At 40.0% G+C, this 22707-nt stretch overlaps 1 protein-coding gene across 1 annotated transcript; it reads left to right on the top strand.

Annotated features, from left to right (window-relative positions):
• Positions 1-177: 177 nt before the first annotated feature.
• On the top strand, positions 178-20117 carry SARNP (SAP domain containing ribonucleoprotein). The gene is made up of 11 exons (XM_053455647.1): positions 178-433; positions 2029-2128; positions 3753-3799; positions 5144-5211; positions 8465-8516; positions 8724-8797; positions 8984-9009; positions 9524-9546; positions 10084-10152; positions 18306-18389; positions 19957-20117. The coding sequence occupies exons 1-11, from the start codon at positions 401-403 to the stop codon at positions 19996-19998; spliced, it is 618 nt and encodes a 205-aa protein (XP_053311622.1). The 5' UTR covers positions 178-400; the 3' UTR covers positions 19999-20117.
• The last annotated feature ends 2590 nt before the right edge of the window (positions 20118-22707 follow it).

The following is a 22707-nucleotide window of genomic DNA, read 5'->3' as shown; positions in this document are numbered from 1 at the left end:
CTACAAACATGGCGGTTGCTAGGTTTTAGTGTGGCCCCAAAGAGCATTCTGATTGGTTTGGAGCATTACGTCACCGCACTTATCCCTTTGATGATTGGTCTAGAAACTTACCTTCTTCAGGAAGCGTACTAGACGACTATATCTGTTAGCACGGTGGAATGCATATGTAAGCCCCGCCTATTTCCTTGCTTGGGGGGTACATTTAATGTTCTCTCCATGCTTATTAATTGGGCAAGTTTAATTGGCAGTGATTTCGGTGCAACAGAGTTCCGTTTAACGTCCGAAAGGTAATACCTGGAAACGAATCTCCCGCCCTTTGTTTTGGAAGTGACGTCATTTGAGCGACAAGCCTATTGCTGGCCCTCTTACTGAGCAGTAACAGGCGAGTTGGGATAGCAAGATGGCGGACACAGTGGAGCTCCACAAGCTGAAGGTAGTAACAAGTTAAGGGAAACAATTTAATATGTTACGTTCGCTGTTATGTTTCATAGCGTTCGCCAGACCGTTGCTTTCCGGTGCTCTTTTTGGTATGGTAGCCATACATGCCGGCATGTGTCGGAAGTCAGGGCTACGCGCCGTGTATTTTACAAATCTCTGTTGCCCACTGACATGGTGGTGTTCATGCCCTTCTATATGTGTGATTAGCAACATTCCCAGCACCTTGCGCTTGCGTTTAGACTATGAATTAATGCTGGTATTTACTTACACGAATATAATCAAAACACTTTAAATGCCTCGTGGTTTCGTTTACACGCCACTGACGAGCGTGCATCTTTACATTCCCAATGGCTTCACCTCTGTCTGTGTGAGTTTTATACAGTGGTGGGGTGGGGAGAATGCAGTGTTTTCTTTATGGAAACTAAACTTGTAGAGGAGTTATATAGACTGATAAAGTGATCTAAATAATGTCACACATTTTAGATCTTTTTAAACAACATTTATATCAGAATTAATATTAGCTATTTGCTCAGCAGCTAGTTTAGCTCTTAACTCAACCTAGACCCAGCCAGTATAACATGTATTAAAAAGTTCATATGATAACGTCCCCACATTGTTGTATACAGAAAGTAGAGAAAGGTAAATCGGGGAGGGAGACAAACATGCAATAAAAATTAGCTTTAATAATGTGTTTTTGGTGACTGGCTGCCCAGAGGGCAGTTGTTCAATGTGCCGTGTAGTATATATTAGCGCAGAAACGTTTAAAGTTTAAAAATACTTAACCTCCGATGTTACGAAGGTGTAATCATCTTTAGGGAGTCGTGTGTTCCAATGATCAATGTTGTTTTTTTGTAAATGGTAAACTAAGTTGATCTCAAATTTATCCCTATCTGGAAATTTTGGGTAAATGTCAGAAACCAGTATGGACCCCAAGTTTTGAACTGTTGAGGGGGAACCCTTTTGGGTTTCATCAGGTAAAACCACTTTCACTATGCGTTATGGGGGGGCCAAAGCAAATGATTGCTCGATTAAGGTGGGTGGCGATTGGCTTGGATATCCTCGCTATGTGTTTGCAGGGCTGCTCAGACCGTGTTACAGGAGAAACTCAAGTAAAACACAGTAATCTATTTGCTAAACGGAGAGTTTGCAGGATATTTGTGGATTCAGCTCCTGCTTGGCTGGTCCTGTATAATTCATACATCTGTTAGTTCTACAGTCGTTAAGATCTATTCACTAAAGGGAGAGTGGTCTGTAGAGTTGGGCTTCCTTGACTTCACTATACATTATGCAGGTCCACACCTCAGTAATGGATTGGCTGGCCGGTATCATGCATAGTTAATTTAGTAAAATTTCTTTACACTCTTGCTTTGCGTTATGCAGGGTCAGCAAAGCTCAACAACTCTCCGTTTACTGAATAAACCCCTATGCGCAGCCCCACAGAATATTTCATAGAAGCCGTCTACAGGGCAGTTGGAGCTTCAGTTCTTGACAATGGCTTCACGATAGCATCTGTGTTGCCAAGAATAACTGAGAATCACGTGCAATTAATTTAACCACATTAATAATCCTCTTAATTCTTCTCTGACCTAGCTTGCCGAACTGAAGCAGGAGTGCTTAGCCCATGGTCTGGAAGTGAAAGGCAACAAGAGTGATCTGATCAACAGGCTTCAGGCGTACCTGGAAGAGCACGGTTAGGAATATCTCGATTATATTCTTACTGTCTTATGTATTTTTTTCTTTAATCTCTGAAGAACATATTCATGTTGCAAGAACTACCTCACTTATATATGTATTTTACAGAAGTATTGATACATCTGACCATTACACCAACAGGGGCTTTTATGACGTCTCGTTCCAAGTACGTAGACGTTTGTATGTATTTGGTCCTCCCTTTGCAGCTATAACAGCCTCCACTCTTCTGGGAAGGCTTTCCACAAGGTTTAGGAGAGTTTCTGTGGGAATATCATCCAGAAGAGCATTTGTTGGCAGAGAATAGAGCCTTGACGTCAACCCCATCGAACATGTTTGGGATGAACTGGAACTGAGCCTGACCCCACAAATGCTCTACTGGATAAATGGGCAAAAAATCCCACATAAACACTACAACATCATGTGGAAAGTCTTCCCAGAAGAGTGGAAGATGTAATAGCTGCAAAGGAGGACCAACTACATATTAAAGTCCATGTATGAACAATGTGATGTCATAAGTGTGTGTTAGTATGTTGCTCTTTGCCCACTTCGTGTTTTCTCAGTATAAGCCATGCTTTTTGTAAATTTTACTCTAGCAGGATAGAAAGTACAATTAGCATGTATACAAAAAGGCAATACTGTTTTTTAGCAAAGACTTGCCTCTTTTTAACAATTTGTTTTGCTTTCTATTCCTTATCTACTGAGGCGTGCTGTCAGCTCAAAATAATGATACTTCACATCAATGATTCAAACCTTAGGAGGTACAAAGAGCATCAAAATAGGGTTACTAGAGAAAGATGCTGAGATTTGTAGCACGGATACTTTAAACCGAGTGAGCATTGTTCCAAATGATGTCCCCAGACACATGAGAAATGGACATGCCTTGGCTATGGTAGGGTATCAAGTCTTGTGTCGCATAAAATCAATAATGGAAAGATAAAAATAACAATTGGCATAGAATGAACAGGGTACCAGGGGTAGGCGCATGCAAATATGGTTAACGATCACCTTTCACCTCTATATCCACTTTGTACAAGGTTTTCTTTCACCTTAAGTTTAACTTTTGTTACATAGAATGAACATAAAGCAATAAAACAAATGTGTTGACTGAGACACAGCAACTAATGTCATATTAAAGTGGTCAGTGATCATGGAAATATGAGCTGTTGTGAGTCTTTCCCTTCTAGCTAAGATCACCCCCACTCCCCTACAATCGGAGACGTGGCTTGAGTTGTATCAGGGCTAGCTAGCTTGAAACCCAAGAGGTCGCGGAACCCTTCTGTATTCCTAAAGGTTAATCTGCTGCCTCTGTGGCAGTGATGAAATATTCAGCTCCTAAGTATGCAGATATCTTTCCACCTTTGTACGTAGCCATGTTATTTTAATTCTCTGTGCCGGAAAGGGGAACGGCGCATTTTGCCTGCAGTCCACCTTTATTGGCCAAAACCACTAAACCTGTTAACACGGCTTTGATACGTTCCTAAAATGAGTCAGTGAGTGTTCCTTTTGTGCAGCTATATTACACTGAAACATTACTACTTTGTGTACGGCATTTGTTTGCTGCCTTGACCATGTTGAATTAATTTACTTTTACTTAATTTTGTCTTTCACGCCTTGCTTTGTAGCTGAAGAGGAGCCGAATGACGAAGATGTTTTAGGTGAAGAAACTGAGGTAAAATTTGAGTGCTTGCTTGAAATATTATGAGCCGTTATATTGTTTACTATGGATGTTATGATAAGGGGCCTAGTAGAGTGTGTAAGAAAACAGAGCTAAAACATACACATCACTGATATGCAGCTGCCAGAAAACATTCTGCAAAAACTAGACAATATTTTTTGGAAAACCTTTTTAATTATAAAAAGCTGAGTGTGCTCTTAAAGTTGGATTGAAAATAAGCAGCCAACCATAAACAGTCGCATGCTTTGCTATGCTAGATATCATGATAGCACGAATCTGTCACAAATTAATTAAAAATATATTTGGGTGTGTATAATATGTAACCGTCAGTTTTAAAATGGACATAACAGATGTAAGGGTTATTACCCTTTCATGTAAGGTTGTGTCCATTTAAGACCTTTCATCCCAAGTCCCAAAAAACGGGTTCAATGGAAAAGTAATCTTTTAATCCTGTGGCAAGAAGGTGGGATGGCTGCTATGATACAATAACATACAATTTCTAATACACATTTATTCATGGGTAAACCAACTTTCATTGCCAAAAAGATGCTGGTGATCTGGGGCAGTGGGTCTGTTAGCGCAGCTGGAGGATCTTCTCTTTAAGCTCCTTCAGAAGGGCCACATAAGGGAGCCTTAACCCATGTAATGGAGCTCCCTTACTTTGATCTGGTATCTCGGTAACTGAAGTCGGGAACCAGCAGCTTATTATATGTGAGACTGGAACACTGTTTACTTCACGGATCCCTTTAGAAATGTGCGCAACTACTCATTCAAAAGAAACTTCATATACAGTGTACCAGATAAATCAATATGATTCCTTTCAGGTTTGAATTCACTCTTGTCGGCTATTTGTTTCTGCCTTTGTAACAGAGAATATCAGAACAAGAAATGAATATCCCAATTCTTCTGGCCATTATTGGCTGATCCAGAGCTTGTGGGGGGCACAAACACAACTAGAGGTTCAACCCACACTCACATTAACACAGCCTGGTAATCGGGCCAACACACATTCACACACTCACACAAACCTACAGACCAAAATAACCTCGCACACACACTTAATGTAACCAGACACACATCAGACACTGAGACTAACGCAAACAATAACATACATACACACACACACACTCACCTACCCCCTGAAGCCTTGGCCTGGCTTCACAATTTCCTTAAATAAAGGCATCAAGTGTTTGTGTATTTGTGCCATAATGTCACGAGCTTGTGCATATAAACACACCTTGATAACCGCTCACGTTAATGCAGTGATATGTGGCAGCTAAGCATTAGTTGAGGTTTATTAATACGAAATCCTTCTGATAACTCGTCTTTTACTTGCAGGAAGAAGAGCAAAAATCCTCTGAAGATTTAGTCAAAGAAGATGACCCTACCACCAAATCGAAAGACTTGTAAGAACACATGCCATTCCTTTTACTTCCTCTGGATTAGGTTTTAGACTACATCGTAGTCGTATTATTTTTGGCTAGATCTGTACTTTCCCAATACAACTCTAGAATTTATTTGCAACTATTGGTTGTGCGGATATTTGCGCTAATTGTTGGTACAGAGAAGACTTTTAGCTGAGTCCAGCTGAATCATTGTTGATCTTTCTTCAGTCCAAATCTAGGTGATTTGATTCTCGTAGCCGTGTGCAGGGACTTCCGCCATGCTCACTCCAAACCTACTCTAGTGCGTAAGCTCTCTGGAGCTACTGCAGATTGCACAGGGTGTAAGCCCGTCTGTCATTTGCTGGATCTAGGGGAGAAGCCCATTATAAGTCTGCTGTATCACCTTTGTTTACACGACTTACCTGTTGGTTCTTTATTTGGTCATCTGGAACTTGGATTACAAATGCTACACCTGCGTATAGAATAGTGCGTATGTATATTCTTGGCACCTGCATTCAAATGTTCCTATGTAGTAACTTGCCTTTAGTAATATTTGGCTGCGGACACCAAAACGTTCCTTGTAAAATCGAACATGGAACACCTTTTGAGGACTGGGTTGAATTTAAAAAAATATCATCCTACGAGTCCTACGTTAGCAATCCCTCTAAAAACCTATGGATATGAAAATAATGTAAGAATTTATTAAACAATACTGATCTGTGAGACTGTATGGCTGGAGTCATGGTGTAGTTATGCCATAACCTTAACCCTTTTAGGACCAGGCCTATTTTACATTACAGGAACAGAGCCTTTTTTTCGTCATTTTTGCTAAGGCTTTCTTCAACCGTTGCTTCCCTCGGCTGAAGAAAGGCAGCAATTTGTCTACCACCATATACTCATATTTCATTTTAACTATTTTCATACTATTTCATATTAAGTTTCTAGGTTTTTTAACCTCTGCCTAACCATCTATTTACACAGAAACAATCAGAGAATCCCTGTTTCTTGCTATCTTCTGGCTCTCTCCAACCCATTTGTCTGCCTTTTGTCATTTAACTGTACGTGCGCTAATGTGATTTGCCGTGGCAGCGATCACGCGCATGTAAGTACATGCAGTGGCAATGTTGGACCCTTTTAAACAAGACGTGCGAGTTAAGGCATTTTCCCCTGTTGTACCTGGTACGTCACTGGTCACAGCGGGGTTAAGATACTTGGGAATGTATGGCACACCAAACAGTCTGTTACGTTTGTAAACCGTACAATGTACTTTGTTAGAGGAAAAGTACTGTTGGATAGAAATTGCTGTTTCATTCGATGAGGTTATCGTTTTATTTAGCTTAACTGGGCCCAAAAAACTGTTTCTTAACAGAACTTTTATGATCAGATAATTGTCTGTGTGGTGCGTTCTCCCACTGGAAGGGTCCAACCTAAAGAAATGCAATGTAAAGGTGCAATAACAGGGGGAAATAATCTAAATCAATTGGAGACATAAGGATCCTTTAAAATGATTTTTGTTTTATTAGACGGGAAACCCTTGTGGAAAATGTCAGTTATTGTATAAAGGGGGTAGGTATTTGATTTTGAGGTTCTCCTCGTGGCAGTTTTGTGTTGTATGTGTTCTCCATCACAGCCGCTTCCCATGCTTATTACAATCTTTTCGCATGGTTATCTCAATCTTCTGAAATCACAGTCACTGAGAGCTGACAAATGGGCTGATTTCAAAGATTTGCACAATATCCTGATGCACTTTTTTTTTTTTTTTTTTTTTTTTTAAATTTGAAAGTTAAAAAAACTTTTATAATCAGTGAGCAGTGAGGTGTTCTTCTGCTGTGGGCTATTGTAATTTAATATATAACTTCATTTAGTAGAAGTTTCATTCCAATTCAGTGGAAGCCGGCCTAAATTTATGCAGATATGGTAAACGCTGCAGCTAACACCGTATTGCACTCATCTAATTATAGCCCAGTGCATGTATTATATTAAGCACCTCACTGCCTCTTCCCAGCTTGGGAATTCAATGTTTCATCCAGATCGTGTTAGTCTGATGGTACTGGGCATCATTTGTAAACAGCTCTTCCTAATACGTATGCACACAACTCTATCTAATTTAATAATTACTGGACTGGAGATTAGGTTATATTGTTCACTATTTTTGTAACCTTTATATCGGGACAAAAGTTATTTTCTACAATAACCTGGTTTTCACCAGCAGGTGGCAGCATCTACACAGCAAAGGCCAAGAAAACGATTCACTTGATTGGGCTTCTTGTGTGAGGCTTTGACAACCAGAATATACTTGAAGAGAACTGTGCACCTTTTAACACAATCTGATCTGCTCTTCCACTGGAAATAACATATATATATATATATATATATATATATATATATATATATATATATAATCTCACACCCCCCCCCATAAAACAAAACGGTGATAGTATCTAGCTGGAACACTGCAATAATATAACTCATTTTTTCTCTCATTGCAGATATTCAAATATCAGTGGTTTTTGTTTTTTTGACAGCACTACATTCTGTTTGGCTTGTATTACATTTGTGCCGATACTAGTATTGTGGGCACAGCAGGTGGCACTTCGATGAATGGCAGGTGTACTTGACTTCATCCGCAAGGCTGACGCTGGAGAGTGTACACGGTGCTGGTCTTGCAGTAGAGCTGTTTGCTTGGACAGATTTTGTTGTGACGTTTATGTTACGTTGGTTTACCTGGGATGGGTACAAACAAACCAAAATGGTATGTTTTTTTAAAAAGCCTTTTGATGATCCCTTAAACACGCCTCAGATATTTACTCCTCTGGGGTGTGGAACGGCACATCCTGTCCCCTGACCCTGTTCTGCTTCCTGTGTAAGTTGTTAAAACTTTTACTGCTCCATGGGAAAAAACTCCTCCGTGATTTGGGAACAAAAGCATAGCAGCGTTCCCCTCGGCGAGCACCTCCGCTTTTATGGGGCTCTTACGATCCTCACTTGGTAGAAAGCTTTGTAGGGCCTGACACCATTTCACTTGTTTTGTTTTTTAAAGCCTGGGAACTTTTTTGTTTTCTTAACACCTTTTTTTGTTTGCTTGGAATTATCCCTTAACATTTATTGGTGTTACTTTTTTACGTTACGCTGTAGAGTAACAAAAATGCCTCTCTAGCTGTGGAAAGATTTTATAATTTTGACATTGGAATGAGACTCAATTTCTAGATAATGGTTATCTGAAACTATTTTGGGGGGCACTTTGTTAACCTTCGCTATTTCTTATTTTTCATAGAGAAGCTGAGAAGAAGCTCGTGAAAACGTCAATGGGGGTTTCTCAGACTGAAGTAAGAAACGCTTTTCACTAAGTTTGTTACGGATGTCTATTCAGATAATGTGCTCCATGGAGAAATCACAAACATTGCTTTTATAGGCAGGTTTAGAATCTGCAACAGGTCAGAGCGGTTCTGCTCGATTTCCCTATATGTAAAACGTGATGGCTGTGTATTTAACACAAATATCTAGATTTATCTATGTTTGTATCGTTTTAACAGCGACTTCAGAAAAGAGCAGAGAGGTTTAACGTCCCTGCTGATGCAGACACCAAAAAGACAGCTCGAGCCATCCGGTAAGTTGTGTATATTGTGTGGTCTCTTTGCGCTAGTTTCATGAAAGATGTTCAGAATTCTACTGAAAGATTTAGGAATCCATTTGTATGGCCATCAAAAAGCTGCATTTTCTTTGTTCCTTACCCAGCAGATTACAAAGTCTCTTAATTACTTAAAAAGTTTAACTTGTCTATTTTCTCTTTAAGGTTTGGTGTTTCGTCCACTGACAAAGGTAAGGAAAGCACCTTCACTTTCGAATGCTTGTGCAACTACTTTCTCCAGTGTCTTGTTGTTGTCATTATTCGTCCAAATACCGTCTATGTAGTAGCAAGCTTGTTTGCTTTATGCTCTGCATCGGCTACTGTAATGTTTCATAGATGTTGTGTAAAATTCTGTTTAGCTGTTATCTTAACTGCTGCTATGGTTATATATTTTACTTATCCTAACCTCTGTAGAAAATCTAAGTAATATTTAGGGATCATTTTAAAGTTTTCACTTAGTCTAGTGAATCTGACAAATTGTGTCCTTCTAACTCTAATAAAAATGCCATCTTTGGTCCCTGGTTGTTCTACTTAGATCATGCTTTTCTGACTGTCACAACGTATAATAAATCTTCCAATGCAATAAAACCATTTCCCCCTTATTTAGATTATATAATATTTTAGCAAGTATTTAGTGTTTTTTTTTTTAAAATGTATTTTGCCGCGTAAGCGTTGTCTTCTATAATTTTCTTTTTTTTCCTTCAGGCCAGTCATCAAACGTTCAACCAGTAAGTACTGTCTAGATATTTATGCTATATAGAAATCTTTATGTGAACAGTTAATATGGCAATCATAATACATGTCGTGTGGCCTTGGGATTAAAAATTGTTGCATGTGCCATATTTTTTTTTGCCATAAAGTTAATCCAATTTTGTGAAATGTCACTTCAGTCCTTTATGAATTTGAGTAAAATCCTATAAAATATATTCAAGTCAGGTAAAAAGGACACAGCGCTTGGGTAATAATTCAGTATAAAAACTACCTCAAAGCATATCTTGACAGTTTTGCTTGTTCTGTTTTTTGTTTTGGGGGGGGTCCGCTGTCAAGATACGCATTAAAGTAGTTTTTCTACTGCATTACCTGAGTGCTGTGACTGCAAGGAGCAGTGGTGTTTCTGGATACAAAAGCTGCACCGGAATAACCCTTCACCTACTGTTTGGTGCCGTCATTACCTTACCCCATTTTTTTTTTGGTGAATGTTTAGGTCCTAAAATATAATATGAAGTCCGTTCATCTGCCTATGTAACGCATTTTGTTTATAACAGGTAAATATGGACAAACTGAAAGAGCGGGCTGAACGGTTTGGTGTGAGTGTGTCTCCGGTCACCCAGAAGGTAATGCATATTCATGTTTTGTAAATTTTAAGATAATCTTCTATCACCAAAACAGCAGCAATTGTATATTTTGAATTGTTCAATTGCCTTTTTAAGTTTAGGCTTCCTTGAGGGAAAAAAGGAAAATAAACTTTAGGAATAATGCCTTATGGTTTCAACCTACAGTTGCTGTGAGAAAATAAGGCTCTTCTTTTTATTTTACTTCTACCATGCTGAAAAGTAGATTGCCCAAAGCAGGCTTGTGCGAATATCACATAATTGTGGTCAAGATAGAATTGAGACAGAGGAGAAACTGTGTTGGGTTAGGTTTAGAAGAGTAAGACCTTCCCATTAACGTCTCTGACCCCTCCAGGTGTGCGAACATCCGTCCCCCGACCGATCCCAATCAGAAACAATGTTATCCACCGCAAACCTCGCACTCTGGTGTTAGACTGCAATAATCCGCTTTTATGGGGCTTTACTGCCTTTGTCAGCATAATCGCACCTCCTTGAGAAAGTTATTGCTGTTTTTTGTAAATACAATTTTTGGATCCCTTCCCACCAGCTCTTTTATGACAAAGTAGCTCTTCCCAGTTCCTTGTCTCTATACTCAAGTTTACATGAAGAAGGCATGTTTACACCTTTTACACACACAACCGTCTGAACCTGTGTCAGAAAGCAATGGTAATCTACTATATTTTTTGTCTAATTTCAGCATCATTTGTTTAGTCAATAAGTTATTCCATGTTAACGATATTGGATCTTTCAGGCCATTAAATTCTCACAAGATACAACCGTCATGGTTATCGCCTTTTTAATACTTGGTTAAAGGAGATGTAATTTCATGGCAACCCACCCACAACTCTCCCTTAACAAGCATCCATTACCATTTTATTAATTATATTATACTATATTGTGAGCTGTGTGTTCAGGTTTTTGCGGTCAGTTCCTGTAGAACAAAACTCCCATGATAACAGCTTGTTGAATGTGTTTTTTGCCACGTATTTGCTTCTTTAAAACCACCAGTGTCTTGTGGGTTATAGTAAATACCCACTAGTGTATGGTTGGCAATCTTGTCCCTATTAATGACTTTAAGCCACACGGTTATTCTTTACTCTCACTAACAGGAAGGCCGCGCTACATCGGTTTGCCAGGCTCCTCCATCCTGATTTATTATCATTCGCCATTCCACCATTTTACTCTGATAATACCGTTATACCCAACTTCAGCGCTATGACTTGAATTAGTAAAAAAACTTTTTCTATTGTCTTTCTCCTTTGATGCATTATCTTGAAGCTCCAGCTTCAGCCCACCCACTCCTCCCTTAATTCTCCTAATGAGGGCATATTTTATCCGTAGTCTCTGCAGAATCGTGGTCACTCATTGTAGCAGATTAGCCATCCCAAACTGGCAGGCCAAATATTTGATGACGTTTTTTTGTGACAGGCAAGTGGTAGAGGTCAGCTTTCCCGCAGGGATAAACTATGTGTACAAAATATCATCTACGAAAGTAGATGTGGGGGGGGGTGAATAGATTGAGTATGATTGTTTCAAGTTCACGCACACTTGTCCTTTTTTTTTTTATTAAATATAGAGATATAGATATATATATATTAGTGTGTGTGGATATAGCTTTATAGCTCTCTCTTTATACCGAATGTATCACTTGTCTGTTATTACAAGGAGAACTCATTCCACAAGGGACAAATATCTAAAACATTTTTGTATATTCCTGAATTAAAGAAATAAAGAAAATAAAAAGCTGGTTATTTATATAAATCAATGCAGACGCATTAAACCGTGGATGTCTAGGGGGGGTTGTTCTCCTCCACAATATCCATTAAATTCCTACCGGGCTACCTACATGAATAACTACGTTGGATAAATTCTTCTTGGGCGTTTCTCATAATTCTGCAGTCCTGGTCTTTTTGGTATTTGAAATTTGCCACACTACCCTTACACATAAGCCTCTTGTGGCTATAGTACAAATTATACACAGGTTGGCCCCCCAATGTCAGTGTAAGGGTTTTTTTATGCTATGGTGTGTTTCTGGTATACTTCGTAGTTTGTGGCTATTATGAGCTCTTTGCCGTACTGATCTGCGCATGTTTTTGGAATCCTGTATTGACGTTGCGCAACGTTATCCATATCCCTTGTATTTCCGGGGTGCCCCCTTTCTAGTGGCTTTATCGTATACTGCAAATACCACAAAATGGTTAAAGTGCATAGAGACCGTCTTCTGTGCATCTCCCACCACCCAAATTCTCATATCCTAGTTGAGGACTGAATTGGAGGAGGTGACCCCCTTCCTCCGTCACCTGGTCTGTCTTTATCTATCCCTGCTGTGAAACAAAACTTGTCCTTTTGTTGCTGACACTCATACATCTTATATCTGGTGCTTCTCACTCGCTCCCCCCTCTCCATCATGGTTCAGCGAGTGTTGTGAAGCATTCAGCCTTTCCTTGAGCCACCAACCCCGCTTGTCAGCGTATTAGTCGGGTAGTGAAAGCATAGACATGCTCGGCGCAGCTCGTAGCGAGACCTTCACTTTCCAATCTCCTGCACCCTGACAAAAAGCTTTGTGAAGGAAGCACAAGCCGAAGCCTACTCGCCATGAACCGGCTACAACAAAGATCATTAAACACGCTCATGTAAAGTGTATAATGTATTATGACATGCTTCCAGCGTATGCAAAGCTCTACCTAGAAACCGTGCCTCACGAGAGCAGTCACGCATACTGCATATAAAACCGAGGGAGCAACTGAGGTGAACCGTGCCACCCCTTTCTCCCCCGTGCTTAAAAAATATATCCATTTGCCAACTAAGCAGATGGACGGTGTACGCCGCGGACACCCTAAAAGCCAAGCTACAGTTGGTTAGGATCAGCATTTCAGTTCCTTTTGAAACGTTCAGACCTCACGCTGGCTTTTGTTAATCCTTCAATGCGTTTTCCTTCAGCGAGAGAATCTCTTGTCTCCTTCTGTATATTTGTGAAGACGTAATACAGTCCGCGATGTATGTGCCGCGGATCGCTAATCCAGGAAGCCTGCACACGTTAAACAGTTTCAGGCTTTGATGTTTAACCGTTTCAGGACTCCTCTACCATGATGCTAGTCTTTGGTCCCAAACGTTTCTGGAAAGCTTCCCTTTTGATACGGTCTGTCTTTCTTTCTCTCGCTGGCAGTTTGGTGCTGGTAAGAATTCATGGTTGCCGATGACACGAACCATGTTACGTCTTCAAACCCACCTTCAGAAACCGGCACAATGCTCCCCTTCAATTGCCACGCTGCTGTGTGTGTATATGTGTATATATTATGACATGTATATATTTTTTTTTGTGTATGCTGCCAATTTTGTTAGGTTGAAAGTAATTTATATAAATGCAAATTTTCCACCCTACCTCTACAACAAAGCCAGATATCTTTCGGTCGAGTAGTCATCTCTGCTGCTCTAATCGCTGGGGCTAATGTGTCTTTCAAATGGCTTCGAGCCCACGCTCCATTGCCTCTTTTCTCTTGCGTGCAGAACCTTCTCCAGCAAACCTACCCCCAATCTTTATACCCCCCTTTAATACCAACAGGTCCTTATCCTGACTAAAACGCATTTCCATGTTGACTCCGTGAGGGCGACCCAATCCTTCATCTGAAATGAATGTCGTTGCCTTTTGTAATTGTGCGACTTTGGAATTGTTTATTACTTCAAATTTTCTGTAGGTTGTTTTGAGTATCCCCTATTACCCAAAAAGTGTATGACATGCAACCGTTTTTATGAAACGAAGGAAAGACGCAGTATGCATCGCATAATTTTGTTTACTTGAGCGATTCATTGCTAGTTACATACCTACCAAAAAATACTTTCTTTTGTCTTGGCTATAAACCCTTAACCTGCTGTTTGCTCTGGAAATCAGCGGTTTAAAGCTTTCGTTGTATTTTCATAATGTTTAAGCAGACCTTAAGGTGCTCTTTATATGAGTGGAGTACTGATACAAAACTCCGAGGCAATTAAACACAAGATGGGGGGACTTTGCATTTAAGAGGATGAATTGGAGTGACACTTGTTTTAATGAGCTTCATTTTGCAATTCGTATTTTGGAACAGAACCTTTTTTATGTACCTGAATTAAACAAACAAAATATATATATATTTATTTATTAGGGGGTAGAGGTCAGGCCATGGAAGCCTTTACAGTTTAAGTCCGGCCTTTTGCATACAGGGCCTTATACATGAAAGTATTTCCATCGGTTTACCATTCAGCTCTGTTATTGTTCCCACTCCGTGTAACCCTTCATTAAAGAGGAATTCTGACTAGAAATGATAAATACCTCTCCCATGGCTGTTTGTTTTTGGTTTCGCTGTTGATGATGTCAGACTTCCTCTAATTTATTTATAATTCCTGAGTACCTTCAGGAAAACACTTTCTTCTCCAAATAGTTTTTAGACAAGTCATTGTTTCTCAGCGATCCGGACCCCCTTCTGGTTAGTTGATCCCACTTCTGTAGGTTCTGTGGAAAGAAATCTGCTGTCTCGCATGCATTACCTGCTCTTATTCCTTTATGCCCTCAGTCGCTCTGTTAACCCATTAATGCTAAATAAATTAGCGTTTCCAGATAAAGCTTAAAAAAAAAATACACACATAGCTAGTTCTTTTTAAGGAGACGGAACCCCTGTTAAGTAAAACGAAGGGGAACAATTATATGGAAGAAAATCTTTTATGGTAGATATCAACCTAATGTGCAAATACAATATTTTACTCAAATAATGTTTAATGGTGTGAAAAGTTTATTACCCACGCGGTATCTGGTGAACAGGTAATCCTCTAAGCTTGATATGTTTTTTTTTTTTTTTAATCTAATTCTGATCTTCCATGAAGTTTCATAGCCAGTGAAGCCGTTTTAAAACTTTGAATAGAAGAGGTTAGCGAGCCATGTTCTTAAAGGCAGCATACATGGTGCTCCCCTCCATTTGCCCCATGAACTACGAGACCTCCTCAGAAGACACAAAGGAGATAATGGGGGGGGGGCTTGCTAGTGATGAGCAGTAAGAGGGATTTGGAAGCAAAGTACATTTATTATGGATATTTGATGGATCTGATGGTTTTTTTTTTATTTATTTTATTTAAACTAGTTTTATTCAATTGCACTTTAAAAATACAAAAAGGATATTTTGAGATTCCCTTGACCCTGGTGTTGAGTGGGGTTTGTGGCAATCCCCACAGTCCATTCCCCTTTAAAATATCCAGGATATTGAGCAAAAGGAAGTGGGGACTTTATGCCTCTGCCAAAATAAATATTCTAGTATTTCATTTTAAATACGCAGTCCGCTATATTTAAACATAACCTATCCTAGATGCTCTTAATTTGTATGTTGCTGTCATTTCTTAATGGGGTTAATAACTGTAGCATAGGGGGAAGATGGGGGCACTGCATGTATGAGCATAAACAAAGCCATCCAAATGAGTTTAATCCGTCCACAGCGAGACTTCCTTAATTCGTCAGGGCTCGTGGTTGGTGGTGCTGAAGTATTGACTTGGTATACACCTCGGCTGGGGAAGGAAAGCAACAGGGGTTTGAAACTCTGCCATGTTGCATATTCCTAGGGCCAAGATGTCTCCACTCCCTGTTGTGCAGGTTAGAGAGATGGCTCAGCTGTCTGAGAAGTCCTCTGTGTCCGCACTCTGAATCTAAAAAGTCATGTTCCTATAGGCTGGATAGATCTTGTATACATGTGTGTATATATATGTATATGTATATGTATATGTATATATATATATATATATATATATATATATATATATATATATATATATATATATATATATTGTGGCTCCTATACAATCCCAATCTTAGCAACACAAATCCTTTAGCAGCGTCCTCACATAAGGCTTTCTAGCTCACTGCAGCCTGGCCAGTGCTCCCCAAAAAGCCTCTCCGTTCCTAGTTGTCTGCATGTGTCTTTCTTTTTTTTTTTTCTTTTTTTTTACTTGCCAGCTCGTCTGTATCGTATTTATAATACCGTGTATATATATATATGTGTGTGTGTATATGTAAATGTTAGCTATAGATGTTGTTGAATGTGTTGGTTCTATGAAATTCTTGAGCTCTGTCCTGATGAAGAAATGGCCCCAGAACCTTCTGGAAATGCTGTGCTAGCAAGGACTGGAGGACTCATTTCTAAATAGACAGCCGGAAGAGGCACAGCTCCTCTCTAGATGCGAGTGAGTGTCCTAACGGTGTTGCTGACGTGAATAGCCTGCTCTTCATTTACATTGTATGTCAGTTGATTAAAAAATGTCACCTGTATGTATTATATAAAAATCAAATACTGGTGACTGCTTTCCCATGCTGTGACATGGTAAAGGTTTGTATGGCGGTATGTCTGCAGACCCTACACCTGTGAAAGTTTCCCATTGATCACAGATGAGATCAGTCGCCCTTTACAAGAGTGATCATGGATCTGGTGCACTTGTACCACTTACCCCATGCTGTGTGTTGAAATTCAAATGTAACTATTACAACACATATATACATTTTGGTCATGTAACGCATCATTGTATGCCACAATGAAATTCTAATGTAGGTTTCTTCCCTTCTCTTTAAAACTTGTGTAGTATACACTTTTTTTTTTTCTTTCATGGATAGAATGTTAATTTGTGTGGTTAGTCAAGAATTTTTTTATTTATCAATGTGGAAGATGCCTATTATCAAAAAAAAAAAAGCCTTTGTTAGACATTCTTATTAAATCTGGATTCTCTTTAAGGGTTCTGTGGTTCTTGCTGTGAAATAAGATCTGGTTTTCCTCTTTTACGTAGACTTGAATATATATTTGCTTACATGTCTATTATTTTTGGGATTATAGAAGCAATGCTAAAGATTGCAGAGTTTATAATACTCGTTCATTGTACAGCCCTATTGCCTCATACGACTCTAAATACACTTGCAGTCTATAATGGCTGGCAGACCCCTTTTTCGTCACCATCGTCTTTGCCACATGAGCTTGCTGTTTTACCTGAAAATAAAATGTGTGACCAGAGCAAGAGGGCAGAATAGACTCTTAAATCTGACATTTGAGCGCGGAGGTCACTGTCCCCAGCAGCTGCATGGTGCCTGTGGGTGCACTTGAGCATGGCCTGGGGGCAGAAACAAGCACAAGGAGGGGTCGGGTCTAAGGAGAGAGGTTTGATAAATGCTTGGCCTGCTGGCTTTTGGATAGGGGTAATTTAGCTCAGATGGGCTCCAGCAGGCCATGAATCAAAAGCTGTCAGTACAAGGCTAAAGATGGAGTGAGGATCATTGTAAGTGTGCCTTTCTGTGACCCCTGCTGGCCCAAAGGTCAAGTGGGCTACAGATCTCTGAAGAGTTGATTTAGCGAAGCAGTTAAGAGCTTGCTAGAGGGTGGGGAGGAGGATTACGCGCTACGTACATGCACATGGAATACCCTTAACACGTGATAAGCATGTCCTCATCTGTTTAGGTTTCGGACATTCTGACACATACCACTAATATGAAACGGCAGCTCTCCTGAAGGCTCTCAAAGCTTCTATATATATATATATATATATGTGTGTGTGTGTGTTTGTATATATAATATACTTTAGATAATATAGTGCTGATCACAGTAATACCGTACATGTGATTTATCAGTGACCGTATCCAGCTGGAATGACTTGTTAGCATGCCATTACCATCCCTATAATTGACTCGGGGAAACCTCATCTAGATTTGGCTCTTAGACTCTAGAATGTATTGGATACTCGTGCTAGGATATTTGTGGCAGGTAAACTCAATGTATTGCTGCTGTTCGTTCTTTGATATTTATAGTTTTTGATACCCCTACATGGCATCGACCACTCTTGTGGATAACTTTATGGTTTGCCACACTCCTGCTTTTTATAGAATTTGCTTTGTTAGGTTAATTTGAGCAAATATCTACTCCAAATACTACAGCTGCTCCTTCACCGGAGTAAACCCCTGTATAAAACATGCAGTCTTGGTATAACCTTTTGTTTGCCTTTCGCAAGACCTAGCTGTGTTTTGCCAGATGTGGCATTTGTGTGTTAGTTAAAGGGTATCCTTATAATAAGGTGAGTCTTATACTATTTAATATAGTAGGTTGTGAGGACCGAAATTTAGTACCATGAGAGGTTCACATTTATCTCCTCATATCTTTCTCCCATAGACTGAAATTGAAGAGAAACTGAAGAAGAGGAAGGAGCGTTTCGGCATAGTGACCAGTTCAGCTGCTGTTACCGATGACGTTGAGGTAAGATTAAGACAAGTGGCGTTTGCTTCCCCATGTAAGTACTGCTAGAAAAATAAAATATTTCTACCCCTATGGACATGCAGAAGTGCACAGTGTCATTATTTGATTTATTGCCCATTCCTCATTTGCATATGCTGTTTTAGACACGTCTTTGAACGTAGTATGGAGTTGGAAATGCGTTGGGCCGGGCTTTCCTCTTGCATACTGTTTTACAAGTTTGTATTAGGGGACACCCCTGGCCTGTGCAAGCAAATCTGGAAATGGCAACTAGCCACAGGCTGCATACATATGACGGGCAATAAAGTGACGAGCCCTTAGTTTTGGTGTGTGGGGGGGTGTTTTGTGCCCAAAAAGAAGACTGATGAAAATGGAAGATTTTGTCCCCTCCAGTTAAGCCTTTTCTGTTCATCCTCGAGGGGGTTGACTGTGTAATAAGGAGCAGATTGAATTTACACCATACACGTAATGGCTCCCTTTACCACATACACTGATTTTCCTAAGTTGCTTCTGCTCACTGTGTGTTTATAGCCCACTTAGACTTATTCCAAAAGGCAAAGCGCTGCATCGCGCAGGCAGATGGCACGTCCCTCAAATGGCACAGATTGGGGTAACAGGATGAGGTTATCATGTTCATTTTGGATATAGAACTGAATTTTTCCAAAGCGTTCTTAGTTTCTCCACGTGTGACTACCCCATGCTTTCCCAGATATCTATATTTTCCTGTGAATATGCTGTTGTGCGGCGAAGCACAGCTGGACGCGGATTATGTGTTGGTAATGTAACTCATGCGGTGGGTTGTAAAACACTGGAATGCGGGGTCAAATATGCACTCCTGACCCTTTGGATTGTGGTTACCTTGCACAAAAATGTGAGGGTTTCTGTCAGAAGTGTGAACTCCTGCCACAGAGACCAGGAGCCTTGGAACAGCCTCAGGTGGGGGAAGGCTGGCCAATTAGACCCTATTGTAGGTCAAAGGGCACCCTAGTAAGCTTTGCAGAGAGTGGGGGAAGTGGGAGCAGGAAGCCGTATCCATAAAGTGCTGTGTGCCAGCTGTGTGTCGGCTCCTCCAACCTCTCAGCAGCTGCTTTGTGATGGGGTTTCACATGTATTAAAAGATTTAATGAAGATGACTGTACAAAGTGTAACATTCTCTCGTATATATCCTCCCCGAGACCTTCTAAAGCACGGGGCATTCAAATACCTTACACAGCAACTCTCATTTTAATGAACAGTGCTTTGCGTGTTTTATTTGTTTTGTTTTGCTTATAAACATTGATTTTTATCAGAATATATATAATATACACTGTAGGGAATTGATTGTACTGCACAGCAAAAACAAATGCAACATGCTAATAAGATTTATTAAACCATACAAGAAGGTTCATAACGTATGATCCACACCTTTCATTTATTATGTGTATAGTGCATTATAGTAAACAGCTGTTCAATCCGTTGCCTAAAATCTGCTTCAATATTTCTTATATATGTAAAGTGTTGCTTTGGCATGATGGATCTAAAATTCATGATTTCCTTCTGTCACATTTTGGAATTTTCTCTCCTTCTCCAGGCTAAGAAGAGGAAAAGATCCGAACGCTTTGGCATAGTCTAGCTTGATGCATCCACGCTTGTGCTGTCGCAATGCCGTCTTACTCATGTTCTGTTTTTTTGTTTGCCTAGTTTAAAGTGTTGTGTCGTGTGAAAACATCATCTTTTTGGTTTTTAATACTTTTAAGAAAAGGGGGAAAAGAAAAAAATAAACAAAAATGTCTTGATCATTGGACTTGTTTTGATTTTATATAGTGCTGTACAATGGGTAACCAGGACATAACAATTAAGGCATAACAATAATCTGATTTTCAGAAAGAGGTATGACGTTTATGATCTAGAAGTATGGGTATGTTACACAAGAGGAAAGTCTTTTCTCATAACCATTGCTTGCCGTGTTAAGACAGATATGTGTTCAAGCTGCTCTTTACATGACAACTATACATGGCACATGGTTGCCAATATTTTGTCTACTCGAATAACTCAGATAAGCATTCGCTCTGTTACAATGCCATTGTGTGTAAACACTTTTTATTTAACTCAGATGAACAATACGTATTCATGTCATCTGCACACAAGTATAGTACAGATTTTTAGAGTTCTGACTGGGATAAAATGAAATGTACCCCCAGTGTGTATTTTGACCACAATTATTGCTGCATTGTAACTATAGGGCACATTAATTGCAGACTGAGCTAGAGCAACATGTAAGTGAAACTTTTTTTTCTTGGAAGGCTAAAGACTATAAAATCCCTTTTTATTTGGAAGAGCCCATAGCCCTTACTTAGATTAGACAACAACATAATTAGTGGTATTAGTTTTGCGATCACTGGCAAAATAAGTCTAAAAAAAAAATACTAAACACCTACATAACATAAGACTTTTCCCCTTAAATTTAAAGTTGACACAAACAGAACATTGGAAAAATTACGAGGGACGTTCAAAAAGTTTCCACACTTTCGAAACAAATTGCATCGCTTTTCTACATAGTCACCTTCCTTTGCGATGCAATTTTTGCAATGTCGTACCATGTTTATTGCCAGCTTAGCCACTGATGTACCACTGCTTTCACATCATGGATGCTTCCACTGCATACTCTGCCTCTTGCTTTCGGGCTAGTAATGGTGAACCCACGTTTCATCACCAGTGACTATCTTCTGCAGAAAGTCACCTTCGCAGTAACGGGCAATGTGTTGGGAGCAAACGTCTAAGCGCTTATGCTCCTCTGTCAGCTGCTAAGGCACCCACCTGGCACACACTTTACTGACTGTCATGAATCAGGGCATAGGCATATCCAGCACTCACGTTCAGCTTTCCTGCGACCTCTTCAACTGAGCACACATGCAAATGAGTTTGTGCTCCTGGCACACTTTCTGCCCACAAAAACCATATGACAGAACGCTGTTCCTCTTTGGTGCATTTTATGAGTTTTGCAGGCATTTTCACCCCAGGAACTAAACTGCAAGGGCAGCCGGCTTGCCAGACAGAACTAGTCACATGACATGCTAAGACACGACCAATTCCTACTCCTCCCACCTTCAGTTTCCAACAAAACTATAAAAATACGGAAACTTTTTGAACGTCCCCCTTAGAAACTATACCAAACATGCTGTATGGTGCTCCCTAAAGTCCTAATTTACTTGGAAAGTTGTCTCCTGGCTCCTAAGAGTTGTGTTCAGTCCCAAGTGATTTCAAACTTTGAAGTCTTTGAAAATGCCAATACTCTTTGGCAGTGGGAAGAGAAGCAGGCAAAGATTCCCTGGAAGAAAGGTAGGCTTTAGCCCACCAAATGTCTAATCAATTCATATGGTGGCTTGACTTTTTGTGAAGTTTCCATTATGCAGTCTTCAAGCTATTGTGTACCCTCATTCATGTGTTCTCAACTTATGCGACACACCCGACCTTCTGGCCACCTTCTGCCATTGCTCCGTGGTCCAGTTCTTATGCCCAGATGCCCATTGTAGGTGCTTTTCAGCAGTGGGCAGGGTTCAGCATGGGCCTCCTGACTGGTCTGCAAACAAACTGCGATGCACTGTGCGTTCTGACACCTTTCTATCAGAACCAGCATTAACTTTTTCCAGGAATTTGAGCTACAGTAGCTCATCTGTTGGATTCGGCCACACGGGCCAGCCTTCACCCCCCCACCTGTGCATCAGTGAACTTGCCCATTTTTCCTGCTTCTGACACATCAACATTCAGGACGAAATGTTCAGTTGCTGCCTAATATATCCCACCCACTGACAAATGTCATGATAACAAGATTATGCCTGTTATTCACTTCACCTGTAATTTATAAGAACCGTTCAAATAATATACACATATCAAAAAAACGTCATGGAAAGTAGCACTTTCTGCCCAAGGTGAACTCTTGCATGGAAAAAAATGGTTCCAGCTGACAGTTATGTTACCCCTTAAGTGTGTTGAGACACAGTTCTAATTATCACAAAAGGAATGCATAACTTGGGTGACGGCAGTACTTTCACTTCTGTTTCCCCCACTGCTTGTTTTGCTGTTGGGTCATTGACAGGTGAGTCTAGGTTGCAATTAATTTGCTTGCAGAAAGCGCCCTTCTGGGAAGGTGTGCTGGGTTAAAAAAAAAAAACCTTGAATTGTTGAGAAATTCATTTCAGGGACAGCCTTCAGAAGATGGGAAAGCCCAGCAGGAGGAGTAGGGGGTATAAAAATTACTTAAGGATACCTAGTACCACAAGCTTCTCCTAATGTAATTTCCTCTAAATATACAAATCATAACACCAGTTTAAAAAAAAAAAAA

This window comes from Spea bombifrons, chromosome 2, assembly GCF_027358695.1.
Source record: "Spea bombifrons isolate aSpeBom1 chromosome 2, aSpeBom1.2.pri, whole genome shotgun sequence".
Lineage (NCBI taxonomy): Eukaryota > Metazoa > Chordata > Amphibia > Anura > Pelobatidae > Spea > Spea bombifrons.
This window is presented reverse-complemented; position numbering and strand designations above follow the sequence as displayed.

Excerpts from the sequence above, each read along its gene's own strand:
- SARNP (XM_053455647.1), top strand. The coding sequence starts at position 401 with ATGGCGGACACAGTGGAGCTCCACAAGCTGAAG. Across the intron at positions 434-2,028 it reads TGGAGCTCCACAAGCTGAAG|CTTGCCGAACTGAAGCAGGA; the intron begins GTAGTAACAAGT and ends TCTCTGACCTAG. Across the intron at positions 9,547-10,083 it reads AGTCATCAAACGTTCAACCA|GTAAATATGGACAAACTGAA; the intron begins GTAAGTACTGTC and ends TGTTTATAACAG.